The following is a 13,816-nucleotide window of genomic DNA, read 5'->3' as shown; positions in this document are numbered from 1 at the left end:
GTTACTACCTATATCATTACTTTTATTAATATCAGTCATTAAAGGCACTTCTGGACAGTGGACATAGGTACCTACTCCCAAGGATCACCACTACACCCGTTCGTACACTTCGTACTCCGTATCTCACAGTATCCACGTATCTGTCATACATAATCATAATCACGCTCTCACGTAGACAAGTACGATCATGTCCGTATGGGCCTATCCAAAATCCAAATACCAACCGAAAAAATCTTGACCAATATTCGACCGGTGACAGTGGATACTGTCAACATCATCATCCCAGCGCGTGCCGTAGTAGGGCGTTTTTTTTTGTTGTCCCCTACACTTTTTTTTTCAAAATTGGGATTTTTTATGTTATTTAAAAAAAGTGTCCTAAGGTTTTTATTTCCATTCCGTCACCATTTTTCATAGACTTTGTATGGCGGTCGCGTAATGAAAGATCGAAAAATGTATGGAAATTTTGGGACACTTTTTTATTCCTATTAGGATAGAAAGAGCTCGTGATTCTGAGTAGAAATAACATAAAAAATCCAAAATTTGAAAAAAAGTGTAGAGGACAACAAAAAAAAAAACGCCCAGTAGCGCTCCTTGCAGTAGAGCAGCGCCGCGAAGGTGGCCAGGGACGCCAGGTTGTCTGATCACTGCGGGCTCCTCATCATAACACGAGCACTAAAGGGTTGGCAGAGCACTTGACGCCTCCAGCCCGCTTGGCCTCGTGTAGGCTGTCATCATCATCATAATCCCGGCGCGTGCCGTAGTAGCGCGTGTAGTAGCGCTCCTTGCAGTAGAGCAGCGCCGCGAACGTGGCCAGGAACGCCAGGTTAGCGCACACGTAAGTTTGCACGCTGACCACTATAGGCTCGTCATCTGAAACACAATAATGTGCATGGTGTTTATTTTAAAATGCACCAACAGTACCAACACGCCTAACCTGCGGCTGTAGCACGGTCGCATTTTTATCGCTTATCACCCAGCCTGTCACGTTCTAACAAGTACGTAAGTGCGTAAGTGACGGGCATAGTGACAGGCGATAAAAATGGAACCATGCTGCGCCCGCTGTTGTCAAGCTGAACTGTGAAGAGTATGCAACCTTCAGTTTGTTGTTCACTGTCAAATTTTGGGGTTGTCTTTGCCGTATCACAAAAAAAACGCAAAAATGCAGACAGAATGTATGGATCCGAAGCTACGGTAGTGGAACTGCTGCCGTATGCAGTGTTTTTACACGACTGCTTGTGTATTGTTTTTAATGTTGAAATTCAGGTGGCCCTTGGATTGTTGTATCTTACGGCAATACAATTTAGTACAGAAACAACATTTTAGCACGCTTTGGGCCTATTAGACATCAGATACGACAACGATATGTTTAAGATCTTGCCTGTCAAATTTGACATTTGTGCGATTCTGGAGATGAGTATCTTTGAACGATTTCCAGAATCTTATTATTTGTGACTTGTTGTTTGCCGAATTGAGCTGCAAAAGAGAACTAGTTGAAATCTAAACTACAACGTATCTAGTACATATCGTATCGTTCTCTAGTCTAGAACGGATCTTGTTTTCCGAATACCGCGGTTTGTCATGTAGGTAGCTTTTGTTGCAGCTACCATAATAGGTATGTACACTAGCGGTTACAGAAAACGTGTGCTTTTTAATTTTTTCCAAGACTGGGTTTAATTGTTCTCTGGAATTCTCTTAGTACTTATGAAAAAATTATCCTTATTTTTTTGTAAAGGCTGTGAAACAATTTTTAGACAAAAATGACTCATAAACATACTCCAGGGGCCTTATTCGACATGCCACTTTTGACGTCGCATGTTGAAGTTCATTTGAATCTGAACAATCATGGGTTGTCGAATAGGTAAAGTGTGTCACCTGTCAGTGAATCTCATGTAAACAAATCATTTCATCGCTAGACGTGGTTGTCTATTGGTATGGCCGCCATGTTTGGATTTATGACATTTAAAAGGGGATTCTATGGCATAGAGTAAACTGCATTTCTATTTTCTATAGTTTTTTGATTCCCCTACTCGACGCAAGATGGAGTTAACAGTCAAATTTCGATCTTGGCGTTATAAAAATAAACCGCAAGAACACATTGATATAGTATAAAGTCACTTCTTTTATATTAAGTCAGTGCAAGAACATGACATGCAGTTGCGTTGGTGTAGATCTATCATGAAAACGAATATATGACAATTGTCCAGAAATAAAAAAAACTTGACAATAAACATACAGCAATACATATACCACTAAATGTCAAAAAGAAAACAGATTTAGTATAATTACTAGGTAACAAATTATATATAAAGTTTAAATTTTAAACCAATCGTCGTGGGTCCTAACCCCGGCTCTTAGCAATGAACTTCTTGTAACTTGTGTGAAAAATATCATTTGATATTACACCAATTACTTTATGGTGAAGTAAAATATCATGAGTCATGAGGAAGACGGAGTAGCCAGTAGCCACAATAAGCTATATTTTTGTCCTCTGGGTTAGATGGCAGTGAAATAGGGAGAGATAGTGAAGAATGCGGCAAAATAAGCATTTATTGTGTTGTTAGTAGTTAGTAGACTAGTTTTTTTTCTAAAAATGAAAATTGACGCAACAGCAAGCTCATAGCCCCCTATGAGCCAGTCTGTTAGGTGCAGGCTTAAGGGCTAATCCCGGGGGAAGCGGAGCGTCGGCGACTAGCTGGTGCATCTGCTTATTAACCTCTTCTCACTTTTACCTCAGGTCCTTTGATTAATAAATTAAGGTAAAATTCGTAAGAACTAGTGCCTGTGTCATATTCTAAATTGGACGCTATGCCTAATTAGTTGTTATAAATTAAATACAATAATTATTTATTTAATTAAATTTATAACAACGCAACGTGGGGTTATTCATGATGAATTTTAATGGCTTATATAAGACAGCGGTTGTATATTGCCTCAGAAATTTGGATTTTGTCAGTTTGAATGAACAGCAAACTGGAGACATTGAGATTAATTTTAAACTTATTATTTTAGGTGTTCGTAAGAAATAAGGTATTGACAGACATTGACGGAAAATCGCGAAAACCCGGCCAGGTGCGTCGGACCACGCAAAACGGAGGAGGATTCCATACTTACTTCTTCTACCATGTATCCATATGCCAAAATAGCAACAAAAAAGCCGAACAAAAATACCGTTTCTTCGCAGCACTAGATTTCAGTCCTTTTTTTAGAAAAGTAATATGTTTAGGTACATAATATATATATATATATATATATATATATATATATATGTAAGTAATTTTGTTATGTGAAACTTATATGTTGTGTTACGAGACTTACGAGTACTTTAACAGCCTAACAGATCCCAATAAGGCCTAGTTTACCCTCTGGGTTGGAAGGTCAGATGGCAGTTGCTTTCGGAAAAACTAGTGCCTACGCCAATCCTTGAGATTAATTGTCAAGCGAACAATAGGTTCTCATGATCCGTGGCAAAATCGAGATAACGCGAGGAAGAATAACTTTGTCACAAGAATATTTGGCCAAATATAAATCCTTACTCTCGTGTATTTGACCTACCTACTCGTATTGAGTCGTATTTTGCCACCTAGTAGCCTCGAATTGGTTGTTATATGTGGCTTTCCATAAATTAAGGGTCCTTATGCTTCAATAAGGACGTTTTCATGGGGTCCCGTTGTTTCCCATAAAGTTTTAAGTCATAATGTATTGTTTGTCATATTATCATTACTCATAAAACTGAAACCGTTAACATTTCAAGATTTTAGTTAGGTTATCCTATAGATAGGTTAGGTTAGGTTAGATTTGTTTTATGGCAATCCTGAAAAGTGACGCGTTTCTGAACCAAATGAATTATGACTAACGAAAATTCGAGCAAACAATACATTATGGCTTAAAACTATCTGGGAAACAATAGAAACCCCGTTTTCATCTGAAGTTGCAATAGAAATTGAAAAAGCCACATTTTTTCAAGCTTTTACTTAGTTTCATCTGTCCCGTTGGTTGTCTGTCTGTTCCAATGTGGTTCCAATCAAATCATGCAAATTAAATCCCAACAAAAACATAAATGTGAAATGAGAGCCAAGTTCAATATTGAGAATACGTGTCGTTGTTGACTCGCCGACAAAAGAATTGAGATCTATATGGGTGCCAAGTTCTGTGCTGTGTAGAAAACCCTGAAATTATAAAGGATTTGTCTTGGCTAGTTTTTAACAACAAACCAAGTTTTTGAAAAACTAACAGAAAAATATATATTACCTATATGCCTATACGTAAAAACTAGCCAAGACAAATCCTTTATAATCTCAGGATTTTCTACACAGCACAGAACTTGGCACCCATATAGATCTCAATTCTTTTGTCGGCGAGTTAACAACGACACATATTCTCAATATTGAACTTGGCTCTCATTTCACATTTATGTTTTTGTTGGGATATCATTACTTTTTGTACAGAAATTACTATAGTATTCATCATGAAAGCAGTTTGCCTAAGCTGAAAAGGAGACCCTCGCTAACGCGCGGTTAATTGTCAAAAAGTTTCAGTTTCACATTTTTTCTTTTGTATACGCCTTATAGTCTACTTTCATTCCAAATATCAAGTTTCTAAGTAATCTAGAAGTGGGTTAGGTTTTTGGTCTATAAGTATTTTTTTTTTCCATCGATATATCAATAATTTCCAGTTTTCAGATTTTTCCCTCTATATGCACCTAATAGTCTACCTTGATGCCAAATATCAAGTTTCTAAGTCATCTAGAAGTGGGTTAGGTTTTTGGTCTATAAGTATTAATTATTTTTTTTCCATCGAAATATCAATAATTTCCAGTTTTCACATTTTTCCTTCTATATGCACCTAATAGTCGACTTTGATGCCAAATATCAAGTTTCTAAGTGATCTAGAAGTGGGTTAGGTTTTTGGTCTATAAGTATTAATTATTTTTTTTTTCCATCAAAATATCAATCATTTCCAATTTTCACATTTTTCCTTCTATATACACCTAATAGTCTACCTTGATGCCAAATTTCAAGTTTATAGGTCACCTGGAAGTGGGTTAGGTTTTTGATCTATATGTCAGTCAGTCACAAAAATGCCGGTTTTTAAAGGTTAATTTATCAATAACTGTTTGAGCTATGTTTATGAAATAGTGTATTTTGAACAAGCTAAGGGACTTGAATACATGTGCCAAATTTCATGTGTGTAGGTTAAGTAGGTTTCAAGTTGTGAAGGGGTCAAAAGTAGCTCGAAATGGTTCGTGTAATATTACACACGGTTGCTGCGTCGCCAGTTCCTTTTTCTTTGAACTTGGCTGGACACGCTACCGCGTGTCTAGATTTGACCCACTTCTCGGGTGTTCAATGAAGCTGAAAATTTACATAAGTACATAATATGTAATATGGGTGACAATACAATATTTTTATGGTTACCATCGAGCTGATCTGATGGTGATGATACAGACAGTGGTCTTTTAAGTCTTTTTAACTTTGTGATAAAACAACGCAACTTAATTATATTTGAAAATATTTAAAGAAAAATACAGTCATAAATTAGAAATTTTGTTATCTAACCTCTCTATCACTCTTGCATATTAGAGCGATAAAGAGGCAAATAGCTGAGTTTCGATTTTCGCACTTCCCGATAGGCCCCTTTGTAAACAAACCGCCTTGATGTGTCTATGTCAAATTTTTAATTGTCTGTGAAAACTTGTTAAAAAAAAGTTTAAAACAAAGGCGTAGGCAAAGAGTAGTATAATATGTATATAGCTGGTCAACCAAATCTTGTCAGTAAAAAAAGGCACGAAATTCAAATCTTCCATGGGACGATATCCCTTCGCCCTACATTTTTCAAAATTGCCGCCTTTTTCTACTGTCAAGATCTGGTTGACCAAGTATACCTATATAGCGCTGGCGGTACACCGAGAAATTCAGTAAAATGCTGCAAATGATGTTAAAGGTATGAAAATCGGTACGATTGATCTGTAGAACATTTGAAACAATTTGACCCGAAGCACCAACAAATAAAAAGAAAACGAGAGGAGTTATGACGTCATCTTTTTTTTGTAAGGAATAAAAAAATATTGTTTAAAAACCTATCGTGTTTGGTATTAAACGAAAGGGCTTTCTGAGCCGATTCCAAACATATATCACATCATTACATTTCAGTATTTTTTTTTTATTATAATATAAATAATTTTCAAAACATACCAATTAAGTTTGGGTTTCTCCAGATACAATACGGCAAATTTTTTTTTGTAAAATATACCTCTAATCTTATACCTAATATCCTCATATCTAACCCTAATAAAGCAATTTTGAAATGATATACATTTAGGTTTTTTTTTTATTTTTCAATTTTACATAGTGTGATCTATGAATCTCTCAATTAAATATTTAAAAAGAAAGCATAAAATTAATATATAACGGTTTTTTTCAGAAAGTCGCTTATATCTCGGAATCTATAAGTCGTAGTAAAAATTGTCTATGTAATAATTAAGAAAGAATTAACCGAAAAAACTCACCTTTAACGTCCCCCCTTTCCCGAGTTCTCCGCCCCCCACTCATCAGAACTTTTTCTTACTTAAAGCTTAGATATTACCAAAGGAACATGTAATAGTATTTTATGCAACTGTTGTTTAAGAGAGGTCAAAAAAGGCGAGTGGCGTGAGTAACAATAACAACAAACAACAACCGAAAATTGTTAATAAAGACGCCACTAGTATTTTTTGACTCAGTTAAACAACGTTGCATACAATACTTTTTCTACGACCAAGCACTTACTTTGAAATGCAATGAAATAATAATAAAAATGGATGATGATGATTGTTTCATGTCCTAATGTGATAGGTTGTTCAGTGCGTGGGATTCTTAAGGGGAACGAAAATTTTATTATTTTTGCGCTACGACGCACGGTTTAGGAGATACAGCCCTATAAATATTTTTCTTCCTCTTTTTCTTTTTTTTTCTTTTTTTTTCTTTTTTTGTGTTTTTTAAATCTTACTTAGGGGTTTCTTAAAGGGGAACGAAAATTTGATTATTTTTGCGCTACGACGCACGGTTTAGGAGATACAGCATTATAAAGTTTTTTTTTTGTGTTTTTTAATCTCTTTTTTGTGTTTTTTTTAAATATTAATTAGGGTTTCTTACAGAGGAATGAACATTTTAATATTTTTGCGCTACGACGCACGGTTTAGAAGATACAACCCTATAAAAAAAATCTTTATTTTTTTGTTTTTTGTGTTTTCTAAATATTACTTAGGAGTTTCAAAGGGGAACGAAAATTTGATTATTTTTGTGCTACGACGCACGGTTTAGGAGATACAGCCCTATAAAGATGAAAATAATCGTACCATTAACCAAAACATGTATATGGTTTACTCATCTGTCAGAAATGACAATTAAAATTAGATTGGAAACAATGTATTCCATACAATATTTTTTAAGTGGTGATTACACGAAGTATCTTAAAAGTGCCAAAAAGATACTGCGTGTATGCACAAATATTTTTTTTGGGGAATAGACTAAAGACTTGTGTTGATAACTATAAGTTAGGGGTTTAAAGGTGTGTGCACGACCCTTTAAATGACAAATAAAAGTACGGGAGTAGAAAAAGCAAGTTTCAATACTCTTATTTTACCCGAATGACATTATTACTCGTATTGAGTAATTCGGCAGGGCTATTATTACACTTTGTAAAATTGAAAAATTAAAAAAAAAACCTAAATGTAAATAATTTCAAAATTGCTTTATTAGGGTTAGATATGAGGATATTAGGGATAATTTGAGGTATATTTTACAAAAAAAAAATTATGGTATTGTATCTGGAGAAGCCCAAACTTGGTATGTTTTGAAAACTATTTTTATTATAATTTAAACAAAATGACTGAAATGTAACTATGTGATATATTTTTAGCATTGGCTCAGAAAGCCCTTTCGTTTAATACCATACACGATAGGTTTCTAAACATTTTTTTTTATTTCATACAAAAAAACATGACGTCATAACTCCTCTCGTTTTTTTTATTTGTTGGCGCTTCGGGTCAAATTGTTTCAAATGTCCTAAAGATCAATCGTACCGATTTTCAGACCTTTAACACCATTTGCAGCATTTTACTGATTTTCGCGGTGTACCGCCAGCGCTAGAAGTGGGCAGCAAAGAGTAGTATAATACAGGGTTACTTTTTAGTCAGTTAACAAACTTCGTATAAATGATCGCTAAGGTAAATGAAATATACGTTTTGTTTTATTTTTATCCCTTCTCAAATGAAAAAAAAGAAAAGTGCACCCAAATGATTCCACAGAAACAGTAGAAGACTTGGTCACCCTACTTTCTGACGGCCGTGGCGGGGGCGAGGAGTGAGCGGGGCACCCGCTCGCGGCCAGTGGCAGCGCTTGCGCAGGGGGTAAGAGTGGTGGGCGGGCGGGGAGCTGTGCGGTGTGGGCAGAGTTCAAAGATGGCCGCTTTTGTTCTTCGCCGCGCAGGCGGAGGGTCCCCCCCTCCCCCGCACTCCCCCTCCTCCCCTATCTTGGACGGGTCGATGCCCGGCGGTTTTAAATTGATTCCAAATCTTCCTTCATACTTTCACGGGCTTAGGACCGTCAAAACCCATGTCGATAGTCAATAAAAAACAAACATTTAACATTTTAAGACAAATTAATTCTCAGATCATAAGAAGACGCTAAAGTGAAAAACGACATGTGCTTAGGCGTATTTAAAAATTGGAATCAGCTATTACAATAATTGTTTAATTTACTTACAAATGGAGTCCATTTCTCCTCACTTACACTAATTGTATTTTAATAATTGTTCAAAATGCAGTCCATTTTGCTGCAAGCACAGTCTAGCACGTTTTAGGACATTTCCACTAATGTTCCTTAACACGCGTTGTTCATTTTTCACTTGATCAAATGCTAAAATAATTTTGTTTTTCAAATCATCGATATTCTGAGCTTCTTTGACGTAAACTCTACGTTTCACTTCACCCCACAAATAAAAGTCACAAGGAGTTAGGTCAGGTGATCTAGCTGGCCAGGGCACCGGTCCACCGCGCCCTAACCTCGGTTTCCATACCTCTCATCGAGGTACTCGCGCACGATACGGCTGTAATGAGGAGGGGCGCCGTCGTGCATGAAATAAAACTCGCGTAGGTAGCGCAGAGGCACGTTTTCCTCGATGTGGTCCTCAATTACGCCCCGGTATGTACAACCGGTATTTCTTAACACAGGCAGAATCTCTGCCTCGTACAACCTACGAGCCGCTCGCAGATTGTTATCGGCTCTGGCGTACACTCTCACCATTTCATAAAACTCGCGGTTTGAGTACATCGTTTCGCTTTAGCTCAGCGGCGAGCGAGGAGAACATGAAACGACTGTCCGTCAGAGAGCGCGGCGTGAGACTGAGCGGCGCGCGCGGTGGCTTTTGTGTGGCGGCGCGCGCGCTCCCCCGCCGCGCGCACTCCCCCGTCGCACACACTCATGCGTCGTGCGCCGTCCATGACCAGCTGTGTGGTGTAGGGTGTGCGTAAATTGTAAAAATTATTAGGGATAAAAATAATAAATCGTAAAAATAAAAAGTGCATGTTTTTTTATTGAAATGGGTTCTATTAACGATACTGAATTCAGGGTTTTTTTTTGTAAGCTGACTAAAAATTAACCCTGTATATAGAACAGTAGGCAGTCAACGTTTGTTCCTAATAAATATAACATTGATGAATCAAGGCGGTTTGTTTAAAGAGGGCCTGCCGCGATACCAATTTCGTTATCTGCCACCATTAAATTTCGCTCGTATATGCAAGAGTGATAGAGAGGCAGATAACGAAATTTCCCCCCACCCCCCTTTGGATGGTTCTTGTTTGAGTTATAATGTCACTGTATTGAGGACTCAACCTTTCCATTTTTAAAGTGTTTTTATATCGACATGACACTGGCTACTGTAGTAAATGCCAAAAAAGAAAAAAAAACGCTGTCATAGTAATCGTCAATCGAAATAAACAACGTACAAATATCCAAGAAAAATTTGCAAAATAGTATATGATAAATATGTAAAACATCATTAATTATCGAATTAAGATTACATACAACTTTGTGTAAAAAAAATTAAGGCAATTATACAGCCCGATTATACGGGTTACATCTTGAAAAAGATGATTATCTTGGAAAGAAGAGTAAATATACATAGGTGAACATAATGGTGAACAAAGGTATAGTCAAATAGGTAGGGACATAATTCAGGGTTTGCTTGTCTGGTCCACGCATGCTGTACCTATCACGACCACGGCACGGCCGTCTCCTGCTAACTTTTCGCTATAATAGTAAAATCATAGGTCTAATACCTATGATTTTAATATTATAGCGAACAATATTTCATGTTCATGATCTCGAATTTAAGACTTTAGCTTAGATTTATGGCGTGCGGCCTAGCGCGCGTTGCCTCTATGAGGAGCTGTCAAAGCGCTTTATATCTGTATGCTTTTGATGATGCGGATCAGCATTCTTATCCAGCGGGGCAAGCGGGCAGCCTGCAGAAGGGCACCCTACCGCACTTGGTAGGTCACTACACTCACTACCAGGATTTAGGGCTAATAATTTATTTATAAGTTTTTAATACCTTTAAACGAGCAATTCTTGTAAATTTATTTATTTATTTATATGTATATATATTTCGGGGATCTCGGGAACGGCTCTAAACGGATTTAGATGGAATTTGCTATATGGAGGTTTACGGGGGCGCAAAATCGATCTAGCTAGGTTTTATCTCTGGGAAAACGCGCATTTTTGGGTTATTATATGTTTCCCGAGCAAAACTCGGTCTCCCAGACATTAAGTTTTTAATTTAAGTGTTTTTATCATGTTTCATATTTAAACTTACAGATGTGAATCACCAGCAGAGTTTTTGGAGAGGTGTGGTTTTCTTATTTCCTGTTACCAACCTGAAACACCATACCTACTTAAATATCAGAAAATAATAAAGTGAAGAAAATTAAATAAAGTTGAATGCTTAAAAACTTTAATGTTTTATTAAAATTAAACGAAAAAAAATGTGTAAACTGAAATAGATCTAATTTTTTTATTTGTAGTTGAATAACATATATGTATTTAATCTCCTTTAATTAAAAATCATCTCTGAGTAGATACATATTAAACAATAGGTACTTTTAGGTCTTGGTAGTAATGTTAGGTCTTATGACCTACTGTATTTGACTATATTACTTACCAAGACCGAAGCCTGACCTGTCAGTCACCAACTATTTTGATGCTCTTTGTAGGTAGCATCAAAATAGTTGGTGACTGACAAAGTTACCAAGTTACTAAGGTAGTAGGTACCTATATAGTAGGTAGCAGTAGCGCAATATTTAGTCAAAATATTTTGACTAATTTAGATTACTTTTATGCCAAAAAAGTAATACAAGCTATTCATGTTTCACTTAGTAATAAAATACGGACTTTTCTGAATATGTGGTTTACGAAATGTGTTAAGAGCCAACAGGAGTGGTCATTTCTCCATACAAACGTACTCGACTGTTTCCTCCGTGGGTTTTGAAGCTAGAGCAATGATTTTTTTAACACAGATTAATATTGTCAATATCTGTGTCGGACCGTTTTGCTTTTTTTGATATTTTTGTTTTTTAAGGCGCTAGAGCCCTTCAAAAATGGCCAAAATGGCCTAATTGACTATGCCGCAATGAGAGGCGTGGTATTCAAAACTGATATCAATTAGCCAAAAAAGCAAAACGGTCCGACACAGATAATTTCATAATCATTTAGATTTCCAAATTTGGTTACGATTGGTTAAGTTTTGGAGGAGGAAACAGTTAAAAGTAAACAGGAAACAGGAGGTTTCGTACTTGACCTCGATATTTGAGATTTTTACGCAGGATTTTTCACCTTGTCCTTATCGCATTAGTTTTAGGTGCCGCTTCCGTTAGCGAGACGGGTATATTTACCTAAAATATTTAAATCTCAGCTCCAACAGGAGGCTCTTAAGGTACAACTTGTGGTTTATTAACGTGGTTTAGAAATAGGCAGCTTGAGTTGAGAGAGGTGATGAGTAAATTGTTTCATTTTTTTACAATTTTGAGCGTTTATAGGAGAATGTGTGGAGCAAGCATTATTTGACGTGTAGGTGTGGGTTCAACAAAAAGATCGCTTGTCAATAAGGCATTCTTGCTGTTAAAATTCAATTATTAATAGCCTTTATCGACCATCAGCAATGTAGTCCCTTTTTGATTGATGGAAATTGTCACGTAAGTTCCACTACTCGCCGCCGCATCGCCTACAGCGCATTCGTTGGTCTATCGCTCACAAGATGTCATTAATTCATGTAAACTTACGTACTGAAAAAAAAAAGTTTTACTCTTTGCTATAAATTACCCTTTCGCACGTCAAAAACTCCAAGATGGTGCCGAAGGTCATAGAGAACCAAGTCTACCTTTGGAATCATTACTTGTCAAAATTTGACATTAGCAATCCACAGTTAGGTGACAACCAAACCAAACCATTATAAACCTTAAAGTAATAATAAAACAAAGTTGTTTTTTGTTAAATTATTGTTTGTACCAAATGAACTTCAGCACTTGATGAACTTCAAATGAACTTCAGCAGTTGAATTTCAAATGACGCGAAATCTGACAGTTGCACATGTCGAATAGGGGCCCAGTTAAAATGCACCAGTGATTGAATTGATTAAATATATATTACTTACTTGAAGTGTTATCGATCTAAATCATAACAACAAAAGTAAGCTATTTCATCACCTTGGGAACTTTCATACGACGTCGCGCTGTCTCCTTCCCTCACTGCGACCTCTCTGTCTGGCGCAGCACTTATCAGAGCCACATCTTCGTGGGATCTTGCATACAACAACGTCACGCTGTCTTCTTCCCTCCTCTCGTTTTCTCCGTCTGCCGCGAGCACCCTCAGTTCCACCATCTTGTTGGGCTGCGGCACTTGTGTGTGAGCCAACGACGAGGTGTAGAACACGCACGTCCAGAGACCTGAGTTGGCGGGCGTGGCGTCCACAGTGATCTTGCATGATTTCACGGTCGCATTGTATAACACTCTGAAAAAGTTTCATTCAAATTTAAGTAAAATATTAGTATTTTATACAATCGTGATATAATGGAGAGATTTTCAGTTGAGTACCGTGTTTAGGCAACGAAGCTTGCTGAGTTGCCTAAGTAAGGTACGAGATTGAAAAGCTTGATTATATCACTATTGTATACAATACTTTTTCTACGAGTCAACAAAAAAATACTTAATACTAGTAGAATCCTAAATATATGTAGGTAAAAAAACCAAAAGTATACAGCTAAGATGCGCGAGCAGCCGCGATGCCTTCATACTCGTACGCGACCCGGCCCCCGCGCCCCGCGCCCCCGGCCGGTTGGTCAACGACACCTTCTCGTAACTCATGAGGCCCTGGTACTTGCTCCGCGCTTTCGATTGGTCAATTTCATTATAGTTGACTAAACTGTATCGAAATGAATATTATAGTTGAGTTGGGGTCCCATAGTGAAAAAAGTATGCGATTTCACTTTGGTATACGAAGTCTTAATTCAAGCATTGCAGTCGACGAGTAGAAAAAATGTGTTTAGGTTCGCTAGCCAGCTTATGCTTTGGCATTTTATAAAATACAACATTAGCGGGCTTCGGAAGTTCTATTAATAGGCTGTGAACTAACATTATAACCACATATATATATAGGTATGTTAGGTAAGTCGAAATGTAAATAAACTAATGTACCTATTTAAACTAGTTTTAGTCCCAAAACTAAGCTAACTTTAGTGAACGTCTGAGATAGTGATGGTAGGTAAAGTATTGTGTACCTGAATGTC

The 13,816-nt window shown here is 37.0% G+C and overlaps 1 protein-coding gene across 1 annotated transcript; it reads right to left on the bottom strand.

Annotated features, from left to right (window-relative positions):
* Nucleotides 1-658: 658 nt before the first annotated feature.
* On the bottom strand, nt 659-13,051 carry LOC134658164 (uncharacterized). The gene is made up of 2 exons (XM_063513773.1): nt 12,746-13,051; nt 659-870 (listed from the first exon to the last, which is right to left on the bottom strand). The coding sequence occupies exons 1-2, from the start codon at nt 12,909-12,911 to the stop codon at nt 659-661; spliced, it is 378 nt and encodes a 125-aa protein (XP_063369843.1). The 5' UTR covers nt 12,912-13,051.
* Between the last annotated feature and the right edge of the window lie 765 nt (nt 13,052-13,816).

This window comes from Cydia amplana, chromosome 21, assembly GCF_948474715.1.
Source record: "Cydia amplana chromosome 21, ilCydAmpl1.1, whole genome shotgun sequence".
Taxonomy (NCBI): Eukaryota; Metazoa; Arthropoda; class Insecta; order Lepidoptera; family Tortricidae; genus Cydia; species Cydia amplana.
Note: the sequence above shows the minus strand (reverse complement) of the source record. Positions and strands in the feature narration are given on the sequence as shown.

Bases quoted from the DNA above. Each gene is read 5' to 3' on its own strand.
- LOC134658164 (XM_063513773.1), bottom strand. From the start codon at position 12,911: ATGGTGGAACTGAGGGTGCTCGCGGCAGACGGAGAAAACGAGAGGAGG. The intron at 871-12,745 runs GTTCCCAAGGTG...ATTGTGTTTCAG, and splicing joins CAGCGCGACGTCGTATGAAA to ATGACGAGCCTATAGTGGTC.